General features: G+C 37.6%; 1 protein-coding gene across 2 annotated transcripts in view; it reads left to right on the top strand.

The window, feature by feature from the left end:
* Window positions 1-22,209, top strand: part of UBN2 (ubinuclein 2) — a 77,105-nt gene that overhangs the window by 14,354 nt on the left and 40,542 nt on the right. For both annotated transcript variants that reach the window (XM_069588499.1, XM_069588498.1), the window contains exons 3-7: window positions 5,751-5,852; window positions 11,519-11,656; window positions 12,314-12,417; window positions 14,324-14,813; window positions 18,808-18,878. In XM_069588499.1, coding sequence (XP_069444600.1) covers window positions 5,751-5,852; window positions 11,519-11,656; window positions 12,314-12,417; window positions 14,324-14,813; window positions 18,808-18,878 — 905 coding nt within the window. The remainder of the gene's footprint in view (window positions 1-5,750; window positions 5,853-11,518; window positions 11,657-12,313; window positions 12,418-14,323; window positions 14,814-18,807; window positions 18,879-22,209) is intronic.

Below are 22,209 nucleotides of genomic sequence, written 5' to 3' on the forward strand. Positions count from 1 at the left end.
AGCAGGTACTAATGACTCGTAAGCCATTTTTTTCTGAGTCATGGTATGTGAACTAGTACCCTCCAGGAGTAGATTTTAAAGGGATTTCTTCGTCTTAGATGTAGCAAAATAAGGCTTTTTAAAATTTGGAAAATAAAATTTGCGTTGTTTTAAGATGCATTTACTATGTAAACTATAATATTAACAACTGCAGGAGGCCAGACAACTTATCAGGTAAGGCTTTGATGCTTCTGAGGAGTATTTCTGCTAAAGATACTGGACAAGAGAGCAGCTCCAAATAGGCCTAGTAGGAAAGACATGATAATACAGTCCTTTGCCAATCTGTCTTGAGTTTCTTTAGGTGAATTTTAATATTTGTAGATTAAAAAAAAAAAAGAAATTTCACTGGTGGCCTAGAGGTCAGGATTCCAGACTTTTCTTTGCTGTAGTTCTGGATTCAGTCCCTGGTTGGGGAACTGAGATCCTGCAAGCCAAAGTCTTCCTTCACTGCTACTTCCAATTATATCCCTTCCACACTGGTAATAACCATGGTTATAATTCTTTGAGATTTTATATATAAAGCTATATATATATCTATAGACCTATATTGTTATGTTTTTCTTAAATCCTTCCATTTGTATGATAGTTGAGTGAACAACTTGTTATTTTTAATGTTGTCTCTGTGATTACCAGTTAGGTTGAGCACTTCCAGATACTTAGTGAACATCAGCATTACTTTTCCTGTGAATAGCCTGAACTATACATAACATTTGGTAAATTGTTCTTGTTACCTTCTATATTATTGAATAGTCTTCTACCACGTTGTTTTAAAATGGCTGTTCATATTGAATAGATTTGTCATAGTACATATAATTTATACCTTTATCATTGTTATGGTGCTATAATAGGAGCTTGGTAAAATCCTTATACTTCTAAGATCCTAGTTTTAGAGGCATTTTAGTTTGATTAATACTGTTAGGTAAAGCATTAGCCATTTTGGTTGCTATCATTAACAAGTGTCACATTTACTTATTTAACCATTTTACTGAATATAATAGGGATTCAGAGCTGGTGTTCATAACAGCTATCATTTTCAGTGGTAATTACTGGTATCTTTGACTAGACTTAAATGTTCCTAAATATCTCTACTTAGGCGTAAGTTACTGGACTTATGCATAACTCTCATTGTGCTCATTAAAATAGAACCTATTTGTTTTTCAAGTTTTCCCTAGATAAATCTTTTTTAGGCAACTAATTGTGCCTAGACAAAAAAATATATTAGGAGAGCAGAAAAAGATCATTGTGATTGTAAGTGGAAAACATCTAGAAGAAAAGCTTTACAACTTGGGCTAAGCTGTAAAGGGTGGGAGTATTCAGAGAGGTGTAAGGGGAAAGCATGAGGAAAGATAAGCTAGCATGTTTGGGAGGAGAGTGGGTATATAAACTAAATGGATTAAAGTGCTCAAGTGAAAAAAAAGTTGGAAAGGTAGTTTTGAGTTAGCATGTAGAAGGCATTTAATTAATGCCATAGTAAGTTTTGGATTTATGTTGTAATAGGATGCTTCTGAAGTATTTTGAGCAAGGAAATGATATGAAATGATATTTTAGAAATGTTAGATGATATTAGGCAGGATGAATGGAGGATTAATATGAGGAAATAATATGACAAACCCAGGCAGCATATTAAAAAGCAGAGACGTTACTTTGCCAACAAAAGCTATGGTTTTTCCAGTAGTCATGTATGGATGTGAGAGTTGAACCATAAACAAAGCTGAGCGCTGAAGAATTGATGGTTTTGAACTATGTTGGAGAAGACTCTTGAGAGTCCCTTGGACTGCAAGGAGATTAAACCAGTCAATCCTAAAGGAAATCAGTTCTGAATATTCCATTGGAAGGACTGATGTTGACTGGTATTGACCATCTGGTGATGTCCATGTATAGAGTCTTCTCTTACATTGTTGGAAGAGAGTGTTTGCTATGACCAGTACGTTCTTTTGGCAAAACTCTTGTTAGCCTTTGGCCTACTTCATTTGGTACTCCAAGGTCAAACTTGACCGTTACTCCAGGTATCTCTTGACTTCCTACTCTTGCATTCCAGTCCCCTATAATGAAAAGGACATCTTTTTTGGGTGTTCTAGAAGGCCTTATAGATCTTCATAGAACCACTCAACTTCAGCTTCTTCAGCTTAACTGATTGGTACACAGACTTGGATTATTGTGATATTGAATGGTTTGCCTTGGAAAGGAACAGAGATCCTTCTGTCGTTTTTGAGATTACATCCAAGTACTGCGTTTCGGACTCTCCGGTGACCATGATGGCTACTCCATTTCTTCTCAGGAATTGCCCTCAGTCGTAGATATAATGGTCATCTGAGCTAAATTCTCCCATTCCAGTCCATTTTAATTTACTGATTCCTATAATGTCGATACTCACTCTTGTCATCTCCTGTTTGACCACTACCAGTTTGCCTTGATTCATGAACCTAACATTCCAGGTTCCTATTACCAACCTAGACAGCATATTAAAAAGCAGAGACATTACTTTGCCAACAAAGGTCCATCTAGTCAAGGCTATGGTTTTTCCAGTAGTCATGTATGGATGTGAGAGTTGGACTATAAAGAAAGCTGAGTACAGAAAAATTGATGCTTTTGAACTATGGTGTTGAAGAAGACTCTTGGAGTCCATTGGATTGCAAGGAGATCCACCCAGTCCATCCTAAAGGAAATCAGTCCTGAATATTCATTGGAAGGACTGATGCTGAAGCTGAAACTCTAATACTTTGGCCATTTGATGTGAAGAACTGGCTCATTTGAAAAGACCCTGATGGTGGGAAAGATTGAAGGCATAAGGAGAAGGCGACAACAGAGGATGAGATGGTTGGATGGCATCACTGACTCAGTGGACATGAGTTTGAATAAACTCCTGGAGTTGGTGATGGGCAGGGAGGGCTGGCATGCTGCAGTACATGGGGTTGCAAAGAGTCGGACACAAGTGAGCAACTGAACTTACTCACTGATGCAGTATTGCTCTTTATAGCATTGTACTTTACTTCCATCACCAGTTACGTCCACAACTGATTGTTGTTTTTGCTTTGGCTCTGTCTCTTCATTCTTTCTGAAGTTATTTCTCCAGTGATCTTCAGTAGCATATTGGGCACCTGTTGACCAGGGGAGTTCATCTTTCAGTGTCCTATCTTTTTGCCTTTTCATACTGTACATACTGTTCGTACTGAGAAATCTGTATGCAGGTCAAGAAGCAATAGTTAGAAGTGGACATGGAACAACAGACTGGTTCTGAATTGGAAAAGGAGTACATCAAGGCTGTATATTGTCACCCTGCTTATTCAACTTATATGCAGAGTACATCATGAGAAATGCTGGAGTGGATGAAGCACAAGCTGGAATCAAGATTGCCAGGAGAAATATTAGTAACCTCAGATATGCAGATGAAAGCACCCTTACAGCTGAAAGTGAGGAAGAACTAAAGAGCCTCTTGATGGAAGTGAAAGAGGAGAGTGAGAAAGCTGGCTTAAAACTCAGCATTCAGAAAATGAAGATCATGGTATCTGATCCCATCACTTTATGGCAAATAGATGGGGAAACAGTGGAAACAGTGACAGACTTTATTTTCTTGGGCTCCAAAATCACTGTAGATGGTGACTGTCAGCCATGAAATTAAAAGACGTTTGCCCCTTGGAAGAAAAGCTGTGACAAACCTTAATAGCATATTAAAAAGCAGAGACATTACTTTGATGACAAAGGTCCATCTAGTCAAACTATAGTTTTTCCAGTGATCATGTAAGGATGTGAGAGTTGGACCATAAACAAAGCTGAGCACTGAAGAATGGATGCTTTTGAACTGTGGTGTTGGTGTAGACTCTTGAGAGAGTCCCTTGGACTGCAAAGAGATCAAACCAGTCAATTCTCAAGGAAATCACTCCTGAATATTCATTGGAAGGACTGATGCTGAAGCTGAAGCTTCAACACTTTGGCCACCTGGTGTGAAGAACGGACTCATTTGAAGAGACCGTTATGCTGGGAAAGATTGAAGGTGGAAGGAAAGGGAGACGACAGAGGATGAGATGGTTGGATGGCATCACTGACTCAATGGACGTGAGTTTGAGCAAGCTCCAGGAGTTGGTGATGGACAGGAAAGCCTGGCATGCTGCAGTCCATGGGGTCGCAAAGAGTTGGACACAAGTGAGCGACTGTACTGAACTGAACTCAGTCATCTTATCCAGGAAAATAAAAGGGTTTCCACTCTGTGTTGGTCTCCAAATTGTTTTTAAAAGTGGTAAAATATGAAAACGTGAGCAACTACTTTATTTCAAACCAAAATGACACTCTTGCTGGTGATGGTATTGTAACGGTTTTATTCAATGAAAAGCGTACAATGGCGTCATAGTTATGGGGGGTAGGTTTTTTTTAACATTAATATGCGATACAAACATAGCATTTAGTCAGAATTACCTTACAAAATTACCTAAAAAGGAAATGGTTTTATGTTGGAGACATTTCTCAGTAAGTTCATCATAATTTTTTTTTTTTTCATGTGATCACTGGAAGAGATCACTGTTTCTTCACTTGGAAATAGATGAAGTAATTTGCTTTCATTTAAGAGCCATGTTGCAGAAAACTCAGCCATCTTTCACCGGTGGCAGAAATGGTGAAATGAACTGTGCATTGAGAGACATGTGCACTGTGGAAATACAAACCATAGGAGAGTTAGGTCTCACGTGTTACAGCTTCTACAAGGGCTCATTCTCACTCATTGGTGGCATGTGGGCAGGCAGCACCCTTAGCACTGATGGTTTTCTCTCTGCTTTCTGAGCCTCCTTTTCCCCACTCCCGCTTCACAGCAGGTTTGACCTGGTTTTTCTCAGTGGCTTAACTATAGTTACGAAAACTAGGAAATTGGCATTGGCACAATACTATCAGATTTCACCAGTTTCTCCATGCATTCATTTTTTATTTTCTTACATGTCTATGTGTATAATTAATTCTAGGACATTAAAAATACTTTTAAGAATAGTTTGGATTTACAGAAAAGTTGAAAATATAAAGAATTTTCATATAGTTTTCACCCACTCTTCCCTGTAACATCTTATGATTGTATAGCAGACTTGTTACAAGTAACAAACCAACTTTGGTTCATTACTATTAATTGATACTGCATTTTATTCAAGGTTTGCTTATTTCCCTCAATGTCGTTTTTTTAGTGCCTGCATGCCAGGCAGGAGAGCAGGTCACATTTCGTTTTTCTGTCTCTCTAAGCTTATCTAGACTATGACAGCTTTTCAGATTTTTCTTGTTTTTTGTAATCTTGACCACTTTGAGGAATACTGGTCAGTTACTTGTAAGAATGTCTCTCAGTTGAGTTTGGTGTTTTTCTTGTGGTTCCGTTTGTCGTGATTTTGTCTCGTGGTTAACCTATAACTGAGGTGACGGGCTTTTGAAAGGAAGATTGCAGAGTTTAAGTGCCATTTGTGTCTGTTCGTGTCAAGAGTAATGCTGTATCAATATGACTTACCACTGTTGGTGTTGACCTCGATCATGTGGCTGAGCAACGTTAGCCAGGCTTTTCACTTCAAACTTATTTTGGAAGCGAGTCCCTAAGTACAGCTTTCGTTCAAGATGTGAGGGGATTTAAGTTCAACCTCCTGAGGGGTATTATTTACAGAAGTCATTTGCATATTCTTCTGACAGGTTTTTTATAATTTTATGGAAACAACATGAGTACTGATTCAGTCTAACATATCTGTTCTTCACAGGGTGGGAAGCCCCGTAAACACCGGAGGGATCGGCTACAAGATTTAATCGATATAGGCTTTGGCTATGATGAGACAGATCCGTTTATTGATAACTCAGAGGCTGTGAGTAATTTGTCTTTAATATAATAGCACTTCTTTGTTTATTTGGGTAGTGGAATTCAAAGTAAATGTTTCGGCAAGTGTTTTTACTAATTCCCTTTTGATGTATGTCTAAATCATTTACAGTTTTGGTAATTCCCTGGCATTCCACTGGTTAGCACGCAGTGCAGTCTGGGTCAGAGCCTGGGTTTGATCCCTGGTTGGGAAACTAAAACCCCAAAAGCTGCATGGTGTAGCCAAAGGAAAAAATAAGTTTCCAGTTTTATGTGCTTACAGGTAATTGAGCCATCAGTAGTATACACTTCTCTTTGTGTACTTGAGTATGCATGTAAGATAATTATAGTTAAAATTATATTTATAGGTTAAGTTTCTAGTAGTGGGATTTATTGATCAGAGAATATTTCCATCTTGAGTTTTTAATCGATGTTCCCAAGGGCAGGTATGTTTTGAAACTCCTTCCAGATCAGAACCATGAGATTTTGAAGACTGGGGCTGCTGGGTTGTAGTTAATCTGGCAAATACCTTGAAATTGTGCTTCATGGTTTTATTGCTGCCAATCCTTACTACAGTGGTGATAGTTGAATGCTATCCTTCATCACAGCCTGTTTTGATGAAGCCCTACAGCTTTCCCCCTGGAATCTTCTTTCTCTTATAAAAGGAAGAGGAATTCAGGAGAGCATTTCATGACTACAACAGTGCATTGGTCACGTAGCAAATAAATAAAGGCATGTCGTGTTTAGGGGTTGGTAAGTTGTATGTCCTTACATTCTTCTCAGTGTGCTGGAATAATCTAATCCCTGCATTATGATATCCCCTGCACTGTGTAGTGACCACTTACAATATACAGAAGGTTACACTAAGGTGGCTGTTAGACTACCCACAAATTAGTACCTCTTTTTCCTGTTACTACAGTGCTTGGTTGTATAGAGGATGACAAGGCATCTAGCGGTAGGAAAGGGATAGGAAGGACTTCCAGCACGAGGCATACATACCCTGTCATGCTCCTGTGTTACTTTGGTTTCCTGACATAAACTGGTTTGCAAGCCTACTCTGTAGAAGTAAAATGTTGACAGTGTCCTTTGGAGTTGAGAGGACTTTGTTTACCAAAAAGATTGTCAGCCTTTCTGTAGGTTTGGGCATGGAATGGTCGCAAAGAGTTTTGGCTTTGATTTGACATTGAAGTCAAAAGTCCTGGATTCTAGACTCCACTTGTTTTCTAATTCACTGTGGACCAGGAGCAAGTCTTTTATTCTAGCATCACCCAGTTCTCGCTGTTAGGACTGACTTGCCCAGCAGCATTATGTCCTCTGGGACTCAAGGTCATGGCATGCTGCAAAGCCTGCGTGGGTGCTCGGTCGCTTCATTTGTGTCCAGCTTGTTGCAATCCCATGGACCGTGTAGCCCATCACGTTCCCCTGTCCACAGGATTTCATAGGCAAGAATACTGGAGGAGTTTGCCGTTTCCTTCTCCAGGGGATTTTCCCAACCCAGGGATCGAATTCATCTCTCCTAGTGCTCCTGCAGGTGGATTCTTTACCAGTGTGCCACCAGGGAGGCCCATCGAAAAGCATAAAGCAATGGTATTGATGTGAACACTCTACGTAAAGTAGATTTTCAATTCTAAATAACCCAAGAGGAAACTCAGCCATGGCCATATATAAATGAACGTTGCATGTACTCAGGCTTACATAGATAGCATTAAAAAATTTTTTTAATTAATTTTTTTATTGAAGGGTAATTGCTTTGCCAAATTTTGTTGTTTTCTGTCAAACCGCAACATGAATCAGCAATAAGAATACATATTTCCCCTCCCTTTTGAACTTCCCTCCCATCTCCCTCCCTATCTCCCCACCTAGTTGATACAGAGCCCTTGTTTGAGTTTAATTAGTAAACCTAAATTTTTTATAGCAGTTTGAGGTTCACAGAAAAATTGAATGGAAGGTGCAGAAATTGCCCGCGTACTCCTTGCCCTCAGAACATGCACTGCTTCCCCCATTATCAGTGTTCCCCCACCAGAGTGGTGTGCTAGTCACAGGTGGAAGATCGGCATCAACACATCGTCACCCGGAGCCCATAGCTGACCTTCAGATTCACTCTTGGTGTTGTACGTTCTGTGGATTTTGACAAATGTATAATGACATGTATCCACTGTTACACTGTCATACAAGATAGTTTCACTGCCCTAAAAAAAATGCTCTACCTATTCATCCCTCCCTAACACCTGCAACCACTAATCTTTTTATTGTCTTCATAGTTTTGCCTCTTCTCCAGCGTCATACAGTTAGAATCATATGGTATGTAGCCTTTCATAAAGAGCATTTTTAGTATTTTCCTTTTGTAGCATTTCAAATATTTGAATAAAAGTGTTTTTCAAACTGACTTTTGCGAACTGTAATTTCTTTGTGTATTGATTTAAAGATTGGCCGGCATTTTCAAAGAGAATGAAATAGAGTAGGAGCTGTTATAGTAAGCCACTGATACATTATGCAGTTTTTATTATGTGTGTGTGTTTATATATGCATGCACTGGGTTTTGATGGGTAGTGTATTTTCCACTTGGGCTGGTGAAGAAAATTTGCAAGCCACTGCTAATAAATGAGGATAAATTTTGTAGGTATAAGTCGTTGTTATATATATATATTTGATATATATATGTATATATAACTACACAGTTACTGACATTTATAGGACAGTTTCGGTCCCTGTTTTATAGGAGGAAATTGAACTAAAACACAGGTTGTTTATTGACTTTGCAAAATAATTTTGCATCATTTTCTTTAACAGATTATTTCATTTTTACATGAAATAATCCAGTGATTCAAACAAAACACTTATGAGCCAACCAGATTATTTTCTTGTTTTTTTCCAATGGGTATATTGCCAATTGGGTTTTTGGTTTTTTTTCCTCTGCGTCACCCTCATGGGATCTTAGTTCCCTGACTGGGAATTGAACCTGGGCCCTTGAAAGTAAAAGTGCAGAGTCATAACAACTGGACCGCTAGGAAATTCCCACTAGTAGGCTTTCTCTGTTTGTATATTGTTCAATAGGGATTGAAAATAATCTGGTGCTGTTTCACTTTAAGAATTGTGTACTATTAATACTACTGTAATACCTGAAAATAAATGCTTTTGAAGATTATTTTTAGTCTAACATGCATGCTGCCAAATTTTAAAAAAGCAAGGGAAATCTTTTTATTGTTGAAATAATAGCAGATATGATTAATGCTTTTATGTAGGTTATGTCTTTTAAATTTCACTAGAACTTAGTGAAGTAAGTAATATTGAATCTGTTTCATAGCCACAAAGTATTGACGTGAAGTGATGTATTCTGGGTCACAATAGCTAGGCATCTCTGTTGGCAAAGGATCTAATAAATCTGGTTTGCAGGTTCAGTGACCCATTGTCTCTTAATACATTGTACTTAAAAGGCTAAAATTATTACAGAAGTAGAAATGTCACATACTTATGAAACTTATGTAAGGTTATAAATTAGTGTTACCTTAACAAAAACAACCCCAGCACATATCCTGTACCTTGCAAGAAGAAAAAAATGCTTGGTACGTGTATACCTCACGGTGCAGTAGAAGCTGGGTGTTAATCCTTGCTCTGTAACATTGGTTGTGTCACTTTAGCGTGGTTGCCAGGTTTATCAAGTACAACTGTAGTCCACCTGGTTACATTTTTTTAAAAAGGCTAAATAAAATATGCATGAAGAGTTTGTTCTCCTGAAGAGTGTTTTGATAGGGAAAGCTCAGCAGAATACTGCAGAAGATAGACATTGAGCACCTCCACATTGTCTGGTAGCCTGGTGATGCGTGTGTTTCTAAGCGAGATGCTGCTTATTATAATGGATAGGTTGGGAAAACAGTCAGTGACACTGCCATAAACCAATACAGGTACTGTGGCAAAGTTCTTAACCTCTCTGAATTTGGTTTTCACTTATAAAATGGGAGTAATATTTGCCTTCCTTGCCTCAAAGGGGGATCGGGGAACCAAGTGAAATAATTTATATGAGGAAGCTAAAAATTGTAAAGCATTATACAAGTTTATGTAAGCAAAACGTGCAGGTGTATTTATCTTATCACAGTTACACATTTTCAAAATAATTACTACAGAGACTTTTCACTTTGTGAAAAAATTTATTTATTTTTGTCTGCTCTGGGTCTTCATTGCTATGCGTGGGCTTTATCTACTTGTAGCAGGCCGGGGCACCTCTCTAGTTGCAGTGCATGGGCTTCCCATTGCAGTGCCTTCTCGTTTGTACCACATCTTCTTTATCCATTCCTCTGCTGGACATTTAGGTTGTTTCCATGCCTTGGCTATTGTAAACAGCGCTACAGTGACCACTGGGGTGCACGTATTCTTTAGGATCATGTTTTTCTCCAGATAAATGTGGAGATTCCTAAGCACTGGACCACCGTGGAAGCCCGGTCTTTTCACGTCTTATTCTTTACTCCTCACATTACTCCTTTACTTAGAGAGAGTACTGGGCCCTTTCTGAAGGTCTTAGCTGTAGGTCTTTGTTGCTCCCTCAAGTGGAGCAACAAGAAAGGAGTGTGTTCCTTTTTTCTTTTTCTAACATCATTCAGTTTTGGTTCAAAATCATTAAATGTACAGTCTTTCTCCATTCTCCATGTAGCTTAAGAAGATACAGTTTAAAATCACAAGTTTTGTACTTAGCCTTAATATGTTTAACAAATATGTTCTGTACATTTTTTGCCCATGGCAAAAGAATTTTCCTTACAAATACGACTTTCTTAAAGACTAATTACATAATATGAAGAGTACCCTTAAGTAGAGTTCTGGGGACCCCAGGTAGCAGGTATCTTGCTTCTGTTAGATAAGTACTTCCTTTTTTTCTCTTTTGCCATGAAAACCTTCATTTACTTAAGATTGACCTTCCATTTAGTGCTTGTTTTTTCTTCTTCAGGTGAGATAAGATAAACCTTAAAATCCAGACTTACACAACTAGAGAAAGCCCGTGTAGCAACGAAAGACCTAGCACAGCCATAAATACATACATACAGTTTTTAAAAATTGAAGCTTAGAGGACATCAGCTTAATGTGATATTCTAGACCAGATCTTCATATTGATTTATACAATTTAAATCTTTTTTTCAGAGCAGTACCTGGATTCTCAGTGTATGCTTACTGAACAGGGCAGTTCTTTTTCTACTTCCCTTTAAAATTTATTTTTGTTTTATATATTTTTTAAAAAAATCCTTACTTAAAAGCTTAGAACTAAGGCAGAAGAAATAACCTTTAATTTTTACAATCTATTTATGAATAAAATTATATATTAATACCAATATTGGTAAGAAATGAAGTTCATTTGTCGTCTGGCCATTTAGTCTTTTTTAACTTGTATCGATTTCTCAGCAGAATCATTTGTCATTAAGAATAGCAGTGATTGTTAAGTTTTTCTCAGCAGATGATATATTTAGAATTAGCTTCAGTGTTTGAGAAGTTTCTTTTTTTAACAAATACTGAATGATCAGAGCTCATTTCTGTTCCAGATACTAACTTTTTCTAAGTTTATTCACAGACATTTTCATTGCAGTTAGTTTTGTAGTTAAGATGTAAGGAAGATGCTGACAGGATTGAATTTCTTTGACGTATTTATAGAATTAAATATAGTAAGATATATCTGAAAAATTTTTTTCAATCTAGTATGACGAATTAGTTCCTGCTTCTCTAACAACAAAATATGGAGGCTTTTATATCAATACTGGCACTCTCCAGTTTCGCCAAGCTTCAGATACTGAAGAAGACGATACCACAGACAACCAAAAGCACAAGCCACCCAAAGTGAGTTTATCCAACACTGCAACAGCAATGAGAGGATTCAATTAAAAAGAAGTGGTTTTTGAATTTTACTTTTGCTTTACAGCTGTGAATATAAGGAAAAGTAAAATGCTAATCATTTTTAAATGAATTTATAGTTAATTACATGCTTTAAAGTAAAATTTTATAATATGGGGAAATATATTCTTATATCATAATAAGTTATATTTTCTGTTAAAACTTCTCTCTCCATATGTAGTCTAATAATCCACTATTTCTGGATAAGGTTGTGGTTCTAGGATAGCTTAAGACTTAATATGGAAATGACCGGTTTAGTAGTTACTTGTTCTACGATGTAAAGCAAATTTTATAGAATATATATATTGTATTTGAGAAGTGAATAAAATGTCTTTACATGTTTCCCGAAATGTGAGCCAAAGACATATTTGTACCAGAATTATCAAAATGTTTGTTAAAAATGCATATTAAAAGGCTTTCCCCCAGATAACCAAAACCAAGGTTTGGGGGTTCTCATGGACCCAAAGAATTTGCATTTTTAGCAAGCAGTTCTAATGCACCCTGAAATTTGAGTAAAATCATTTTCCCTGGATGCTGGATTGATATCATCAAAGAGTAAAGCAGTAATGCTTAAGTAAGTGATGTACTTTTATCATTTTATAGATTCCCAAAATAAAAGAAGATGATATTGAGATGAAGAAGAGGAAGCGGAAAGAGGAAGGGGAAAAGGAGAAGAAGCCAAGGAAAAAAGTACCCAAGCAACTGGGGTAAGTGAAATTAGGCATCATGAGGGAACTAGTACTGCAGCACAACAAGCACTCTTTTTTAGAAAGATATGTTTACCATTAAGCAGTTCAACTTAGCTGGATCTAATTTAATGCAGCATTTATAAATGTCAGTGACCTATTAACTTATTTTTAGTATTATTTATTAAGTAGAAGTCATCTTAGAGACTTCAGGTGTTTTAGATCAGATTTACATATTTGTTCATGAAGTATTTTGCTTATTACAACATTTTATCAACAAGAACCAGTTTGAAAAATGGAACACGTTTTCTTAATTTTTTGCACTAAAACAAAGCTTAGATACCCGGGGTCTGAGAATTGGCAGTAGTCTTTGTGTTAATGATTGATGGTCGTTTTAATATTTTTTAAAAGTCATTGATTTTATTTAGCTATTCTTAATGCTTGTCACAAGTCATAAGAGGGAATTCCTTGGCAGTCCAGTGGTTAGGACTTGGTGCTTTCACTGCCAGGGCCCGGGTGCAATCCCTGGTTAGAAATTAAGATCCTGTACATTGAGAGGCACAGCCACAAGAAAACAAAAAAAGAGCGAGGGAGAAATGAAATAAAAAGTCATAAAAATAAAATGTACCTTGCAATTACGAAACTACCAGTCTCCCTACTTCTCTCGGCTTTTTTAAATAGAGCCCAGGGACAAAAACTTGTGAGAGGCTGGATTTTTCTCCCTTCCTTAGCAGAGGAAGAAGTACACCTGAATTTGGGACTCTCAAAATCTCAAGAGTTAATGTAAGGACGTATTTAGCCCCTCCTATACGTGAGATTGAGCTTCCCAGGTGGCGCAGTGGTAAAGAATCCATCTGCCAACGCAGGAGACGCAGGTTCAGTCCCTGGGTTGGGAAGATCTACAGAAGGAAGTGGCAACCCACTCCAGTATTCTTGCCTGGGAAATCCCATGGACACAGGAGCCTGGCAGGCTATAGTCAGTGGGGTCACAAAAGAGTTGGACATGACTGAGCGACAAACACACTTCCTGCATACCAGACACTGTCTGGGTTTTGGATATATAATAGTATGAAATGAAACACTGGCCTACCTTCAAAGCACTAATAATCATTTTTAGTTTCTATAGTGCACATAGAAGCATATAAGCCAATGAAATTAGAAAAGATTTTTTAGAGAAACTGATGGCTAAACCAAGACCACCCTTTCCTTATAATCCCCACAGGGAGAAAGTTGTCACTGAAAATTACATGTATCTATATGATACCCTCAGAGAGAAATGGAAAGTGAAAAAGGATCAGAAGGTAGTAGCAGACAGAATGAGTTCTGAATAGATGACATGGTGATGAATGAAGGCTCACAGACTGACACAGAGGACTTCGCATTCCTTGGGGAGTTGGTAGCACGAACCGCCTGGGGCGCCAGTTTGAAGATGTACTATGTGGGCTTCTCTGGTTATTAAAGTCAGCTCTGTTTTCAGCAAAAGTGCAGTTCTTTACTTCATTAATTCTTTAGGTGACTACTTTATAGATGTGGCAAAGAAAGAATATTCCAAAAGGTGTAGAAGTTTAAGTTCATATACTTTCCTTTTTTCTTTTTTTTTTTTTGACTTGCGGGATCTCAATTCCCTGACCAGGGATCAAACCTGCACCCTTGGCAGTGAAAGCTCAGAGTCCTAAACCACTAGACCAGAGGGAATTCCCTAACTTTGTATACTTAATAAACCAGAGCTCTATTCAGTGTTGTTTATTTCTGTTGACTTTATCCCTTTCATTTTATTCACTCTAATGGCCATTCACCCATCTGCCTTTCATAAATGACAGTCCAGATGATGAAGATGATGTTACTTTAACTCTATGCCTTCTTATTTCCATGGGGTTTTAACCTTTAAAATCATACATAGCCTAACTGATCACTATTTTCTTCACAGAGTTATGGCTCTAAATTCACACAAATCTGAAAAAAAGAAGAAACGTTATAAAGATTCTCTTTCTCTAGCTGCCATGATAAGAAAATTTCAGAAAGAGAAGGATGCATTAAAGAAGGAATCTAACCCTAAAACCCCAGTGAACTTCTCAGCCTCCTCTCTGAATAAACCCCCCTCTGCTGCTGTAGCGTTGGGAAATGATGTCTCGGACCTGAATCTGAATAGTGCTGATCCGGACCTCCCCATCTTTGTTAGCACAAACGAACATGAACTATTTCAGGAAGCTGAAAATGCCCTAGAAATGCTAGATGATTTCGACTTTGACAGATTACTGGATGCTGCTTCTAATGGTAGCCCCCTCTCGGAGTCAGGGGGAGAGAATGGAAACACCACCCAGCCAACCTATGCCTCTCAAGTTATGCCCAAGGTGGTACCTACACTCCCAGAGGGTCTGCCTGTCCTCCTTGAAAAACGTATTGAAGACCTCCGTGTAGTAAGTGTGATAATTCTCTTGTTTTTTGTTTACTGCATAAACATAGCAATAAATACTTATTTTCAAGCAAAAATAATAACCTGTAACCCTAACATACTTTTAAGTAACTTTATTTTCTATATTTCCTTTTAAGCATTGGATCTGTGCATAGCCTTTTTAGGTATAGTTATAACATGGGAATGGCAACCCACTCCAGTATTCTTGCCTGGAAAATTCCATAGACAGAGGGACCTGGTGGGCTATAGTCCAGGGCATTGCAAAGAGTCGGAAGTGATTGAGTGATTGAACACAAATGCACACATGACATGGATACAGTTCATTGTTTTATTACCTCACTTAGTCATATTTTTCTGTATAATTTTCATAAATATAATTTTTATTGGCTTACATAGCCTGGTAAAGAAAATACAGGGAAGTTAGGAGCAAATAAGTGTACCTGAACTTGGTCCAACTATGTTGACTGCTAGTTATTCTACAGTTGATTTTACCAGCTAGTCCTGACCTACTCATCAGCTTTCGTAAGTGCACATTGTGTTCTCACTAGACAAACTTTTAAGACTTGAGCTTTTAGCATTTCACAATGGATTCCTCTGCTGATTGACTTGGATACATAATCTCTGTTCAGTTGCAGATTCAGGTATGTGAGTACACTTTTTCCTTTAATCTCAGGGAGATATTATTTTGACTTAAAATGTTCCAAACATAGCTTAAAATGCCCCCTCCCTTTTTTGTTACTACTTTGGCATGTTTGTCTAAACCCATGCCGTGTTTTTAGTCCTCTTTTTTATTTTTTTTTCCCTGATTACAGAAGTTATATATTCAATATAAGTTGTATTTTTCACTTAGGGAGGGAAACATACCTGATAATCAGACATTTTCCACCCCCAGTATGGGACAACCACTATTAAACTACTTATTTTTCTGGATTTTATTTCATGCATTTGCAAATATGTTGTTATTAAAAATAATTATTGTGATTATTAAACATATTAAATAATAAAAATAATTATTAAATAAAATAATCCTGTCCATGGGATTCTCCAGGCAAGAATACTGGAGTGGGTTGCCATTTCCTTCTCCAGGGGATCTTCCCGACCCAGGGATCAAACCCAGGTCTCCTGCATTGCAGGCAGATGCTTTAATCTCTGAGCCACCAGGGAAGCAAATCATTGTTAACAGAAGTATATTCTATAACTTGTCTCTTCTAGGGTTATAGTAGCCATTTAAATCACATTGTAAATTTATTAATCATCTCCATGTTGTATTTATTTCTCTTAACTCTTTCTAAATTTTAAGTATCTGATTAGGGGAGCAAGAGATCTAATTTTTCCAACAGGTGACTCATGGATTCTAATTATCAATTTTATTCTTTTTTCTATTTTTCGTTCTTTAGCATTTCTTCTGAGCTCATCGCTTATTAAATGCTCTAAAATTTTTACTTATTTTAAGGTAATTTGTTAGTTCAGGACTTACAGAAGTGTGTTCAAGTATCTCATTGCCAGTGTTTCTTAGGTTATGACTTGTATTACCATAATTTTTGCTTTATGTCTATGCTGTGTTGTTTGTTGGCCCATACAGTTCTTGCTGGCTAGATCTCTGTTGGATGTGTATCATTTGAAGATGGCCCTGTCTGTGCTGTTAATGTTTCTTACTGCAAATTCAGTATTGTCCGATTTTACTGTGGATTCCTTTCTCTTTATTTTTGCATGGAATAGCTTTTCCCATCATTTCCCTTCATTTTAGCTCTTTTTTGAGTTCGTTCGTTTAAGATTCTCTTTAGGATTTTCTCTTACCTACAGCTGTTACAATGATAATGACATAATCTTTATTCTGTCATTTTGTTTTATATTGTTTTATTCCCTCCCCCTCCTTTGTTTTTTCACTCTTGCTATTTTCTATGCTTATCATTATAGTTTTTTTATTTAATCTTCTTAACCACTGTATGAAGTATAGGTATTGTTTCCTTTTTATGGTTAACAAACTTAAGTGGAGATAGATTAAGTAGCTTGGTCAGGCCCCACAACTAGTAAGTGGTGGAGCCCTAATTTAAACACAAGGGTTCACCTGACTCCAAGGTACATGCTTTTTGCCATTGCGTATTGCCCCTAAAATCTTTAGTTTCTTTGATGGTTTAAATATAAAAGTGCTAGGGATGTAATCCAGGTTTTTCAACATGTAATTAATAATAACAGCTATTATTATTAAGAAATAGCAAATAGTTATTAGCAAATACCTATACCCTGCACTGAGTGTAGTACTCCTGGGACCCACAACTTCACGGGACCCCAGTTACTGTTGAGGAGACAGTGCCCTGAGTGGAAGTGGCTAAGCCGTGATGCAAAGTCAGAATTGAAAGGGAGGACCGTCAAGCTTTATATAACTTGCACTCTGTCCACTGTGTTGTGTACCGTTCTTTCCCACTTAATAAACAAAACTGGTTGGCAGTGAGTGTGTTTCAGCTTTGTCAGGTGCTGGCATATCTCATATACTAAAACCCTTTCTGTAGTAGCCATGGCAGCACTGAAGCAGCTACTTCCTAACCTCTTAGGAAATGATCAGTAAGAAGATTCATTTCATTTGCTAGTATCTGTAAATTCTCCATATTTTTGTCTTTCAAATAGGACTTGGTATTTTTTCCTCAGGAAGTAAGGATTCATCATTGCCTACAGTGTTCACCTCTGTCTGATAAGGTCTTTCTTCTTGTAGTTCTTTTCTCACTTTGTAGCATTCTTCCACTGTTCAGCCTCTTGAAAGTTTAGTTTTCATTCTGGCTTTCTTCCTATATTTCTTCTCCCTACACATACCCAGTCTTCCTCCTTTCTAAGAAATGCTGAGGCACATCCCCAAAATTGTCTTCATCTATTTATAGCATGTGAGGTTGTCAAACAGTGTAAAATTATCAACAAAGTTGACAGAGTCAGCATGTTTCTTGCTCAGATTATTGGATCAGGATGTTTTACATCTCAAGTGTCTTAAGATAAGCTGTCTTTTGTGATTTCCCTGGTAAGTTTCACTTATGGTAGTGTACTGGTTGCATACTTTTTGTTTCTGGTAAACTGGTTAAGAGACACAGTGATGAAAATATCATTCTTATCTTCGTTGAACTGATTTTTGCTTATCCCTTGGTAATGATCATGGCCAGTTTTTTCATTGTTAGTAATTAAGTGGAACCCAGACTGGCTGCGGGGCTTCCCTTGTGGCTCGGATGGTAAAGAATCTGCCTGCAATAGGGGAGATCTTGGTTCCATCCCTGGGTCGGGAAGATGCCCTGGGGAAGAGAAAGGTTACCCACTCTAGTATTCTAGCCTGGAGAATTCTATGGACTGTATAGTCCATGGGGTCCCAAAGAGTTGGAAATGACTGAGTGACTTTCACTTCACAGACTGGCTGCAGAAGCTGAGTATCTTTGTACAGAGTCACAGTATTATACAGTTGAAGTCAGAAAGCTTCTGGTCTGAGTCCTGGATCCACTACTTATTAGCAGTGTGATTTGGGGGCATATCATGTAACTTCTGTAAGATTTAGATTCCTTGTTTGTAAAATGGGAGCTATAATACCAGTGTCACTGGCTGTTACGAAGATTAAACATGATAATGTGTACAGTATATAGAATATCAGACATATTGTTAGACAATATTGCCTAGTAAAAAGTGAGACAGCTGCTTTCTGTTATCTTGGATAACAGAAAGAATAAATAAAACTAACATATTCAAAATACGCAAGACACCCATAGCACTAAAAAATCTTACATGTATAACTTATTGAATTTGGGAAAATTCAGAAAAATGAAATACAGATGTAAAATTAGGAAAGAATGTCATGTATGCCAAATTTTGTTTCAGCACCCTTTAATTGCCTGTCACACCAGGTAATAGCTGAGATGTAAAGTGAAACTAATCCTAGCCCTGCCCTCAAGGAGCTTATTCTAAAGTAAATAGATATGGAAACAAATGTGTTTATTGAGAGTTATATTGACAGTCTTGTGTTTCTGTAGGCTGCCAAACTTTTTGATGAAGAAGGAAGGAAAAAATTCTTTACACAGGATATGAATAATATTCTTCTGGAGTAAGTAATTTTCTTCTTTGATTAAAAAACCATAAGAATTCTTTGAGAAATATTGTAGACCTTTGAGGTGCAGATGCTGCTTGTTTGGTTAGTCTCAGGCCTTAGCTCTTTGCTTTTGGCCTCACAACATGTGTGATTAAGTTTCTTAGCAAAACTATGTGTCTGTGTACAGTGACCCCTTAAGATAATCAAAGCTTCCAATGTGAAAACCGCCAGAGCAAGTGACTACTGTATGGGTTGAATGTTATCCTACGTTTAAATGCAGTCTTTGTCATGTTATGTGAAGATACCTTTTTGAGACATCTCTGATTGTTTACATTAAAATTCACACAAACATTTTATATCCAAATGGAAAGTAGATGGTTTAACGAAGAATCATTGTTATCGGATAGGATGGAGGCAGTGTAGAGAAGACAGATGGAAAGGAAAGGGTAAAAGCTGGTGTATGATACAAACAGTATTTAAATTAATGATGCTCTTCACCCTTAGGTAGAATTTGATGTTAATGAAATTACAGGTTCTAAGATTGTGGTCAACTAAGCTGTATTTGTAAACCTGTTGCCTTATAAATTTTGACCATGGTTCCAGAAATTGAGTATGTAATTGGCTACAGACAGGAATGGGCAAAAGAGAAGTGGTCCTGGGGAAAGCAGTAAATTCCTTTCTGATGAAAATGATTATGCCTACTTTTGGTGGTTTAGTAGCATCATATATACAGAAACGAGGCAATGTTTCCAATACTGTGATTCCTGTCTTTTAAATGTATAATGAAGATAGTTTCTCATGAGATATAAAAGATGAATTGGTTTACTGGTTTTGATAACTATTTTAATTAATGCAGTCTCTCTTTTTCCTGAAGTACTTGAAAAAATCTTTTTGGTCCCATGGACTCATAAAACACATAACCTAGTATGCTGCTAGCATGGAGACCGAGGAATTTCTTGTTCCTATTATTTGTTTTAGCCAGGGGTTTTCAGATTTACTCAGTTTGCTTGCAAATGCTTCCTGTCAGTGCCACCTCCTTTTACTTAGCTCTCCTCTAAACCTTAAATTCAGTAACCAGTGTAACCATTACTCACCACAGCTGCCCCAGATTCCAGGATCAGGGGTCTGACTGGCTCTTTTTCTTTTTACCTAATAGCCCAAGTTTACTAGATTAGGTCTTTTTCCTGTGACTGAGACAGTCTTTTTTTTATTTTACTCTTCTATTAAGGGGACAACTCTTTTTCTCTCTTTGAGAATCAAAAGGTCACACTTGGGACATAACATCTCAAGTAAGCAGAATACCAGTTACAAGTATTCTGTTAACAGGCTTCCCTGTTGATTCCTGCCATGTCTGTCTTAAAACAAATCCTCTAGTCTTTTTTTGAGCCTATTAATTTTTTTATTTCACAGAGAGTGTGCCTGTAATTCTACAAGCCTTAGTGTTCAGGCTTTGAATTTTTTTCCCTTTTAGTAACTTTCTTATGCTCTCTTGTCTTCTTACACTTTCCTGAACAAACATCCCTTATTTCTCTGTACTGAGTTGATTGTCTAAGGGCATATGATACATGATTATTTGGGGGTAGTAATTGCATGAATTTTTTCAGATAAATTTTAGTCATCCCCATATACTAAAAGCGGAGAAGGCAATGGCACCCCACTCCAGTACTCTTGCCTGGAAAATCCCATGGACAGAGGAGCCTGGTGGGCTGCAGTCCATGGGGTTGCTAAGAGTCAGACACGACTGAGCGACTTCACTTTCATTTTTCACTTTCATGCATTGGAGAAGGAAATGGCAACCCACTCCAGTGTTCTTGCCTGGAGAATCCCAGAGACGGGGGAGCCTGGTGGGCTGCCGTCTGTGGGGTTGCGCAGAATTAGACACGACTGAAGTGAGTTAGCAGCAGCATATACTAAAAGATTGGAATTCTTAGAAAAAAATATTAAAGTATATATGTGAGGGATGTGTACTTAAACTGCTCTCGGATACGAATTTGTATCTGGGATAGACCAGTATAGTCAGTAACCTCTAGGGTTAATCCTTTTCTCTAATTTTTCCCTACTTTCACTTTTTACTTCCATGCATTGGAGAAGGAATGGCAAGCTACTCCAGTGTTCTTGCCTGGAGAATCCCAGGGACGGGGGTAACCCTAGTGGGCTGCCATCTATGGGGTCACACAGAGTCGGACACAACTGAAGCGACTTAGCAGGGGCTTGGGAGCAGAGTCAGTGCTTCCAGTTTCTGAGTTGCCCCCTCTTTGGAAACCAGTAATTTTTATAAGTAAGTCATTGATTTAATGTGTTCTTACTTGGAATCTCTTTCTATTTGGAGTTTCTGTTTTATTTTAAGCTTTAACTAACTTTTTATAATGGGACAAGCCTAAAATGCCTCCTACTCAGAGTCTAGACTTTTAATACGTTCTAACCACATTATTCAGCCAAATGTTTACACACAGAACTTATGACCATAGTGGTTGTCTTCCATATGTACCTCTGCGTTTGACCCTCTGGCTCTAGTAGGTCTTAAACTTCTGCTCATTTATTTCTTTATTGGGTTGGCTTCTCTAATACTTAAAATTTTACACTGTCCATTCTAAGGCGTATAGTTAGTTTTCCACGTTTCATTGTTTCTGAAATTGCAGTGTCTGTTGTAAGTGTTAGGTACATTTGATCTGGCAGGCTTTTTGGTTTCTTTTTTCCTCTAAAAGCTGTTAATTGAATCTTTGGATGCACCTACATTTATGAAAGTATTTAAGTCTGTCAGCACCTTCTCCTATAGAAGAACATGATGATTTGGACATAATTTGCTACCAAGGGCCCCAGTTTGGTCTTGGCCTTCAAATTAACATCTGTTCTCACCTTTCTACAGTAGCAGCTGCCAGATATAATGTCTTCCATCTTAAAGAAATCTAAACTGTTTATTATAGACCTATCCTGCTAAGAATATGGTGGCTGTTACAAAATCTTTTTTTTTTTTTAAGCAACTATTTGGCTAAATACCCCTTAGGAACTGGAGAATTAGAATATATTGAGTAGACTAATAAATACCTAGCTTGTTCAGTGGAGGCACAGTAAGGGCAATAAAAGATGGATAAAACAATCTGTGTATGTAGCCTCTTCTGAATCTGTAATTTTTTCAAACACCTTTAAGGAAAATTTATTCAGAACTTATGAAAATTGTAACTCTAGTATAGCAGCTGCAGGGTGGTGAGGAGAATTATGAAATCTCTTTGATGAAATGAGTTTTTGGTTAATAGTGGAGTTCCTGTGCTTTATGCAAAGATGGAGACTGTATCCCTATCATTAGGAAGTTATTTGGTTATAGCTGATTCACGTGGTGGTGTTATAC

Source organism: Ovis canadensis, chromosome 4 (genome assembly GCF_042477335.2).
Source record: "Ovis canadensis isolate MfBH-ARS-UI-01 breed Bighorn chromosome 4, ARS-UI_OviCan_v2, whole genome shotgun sequence".
NCBI lineage: Eukaryota > Metazoa > Chordata > Mammalia > Artiodactyla > Bovidae > Ovis > Ovis canadensis.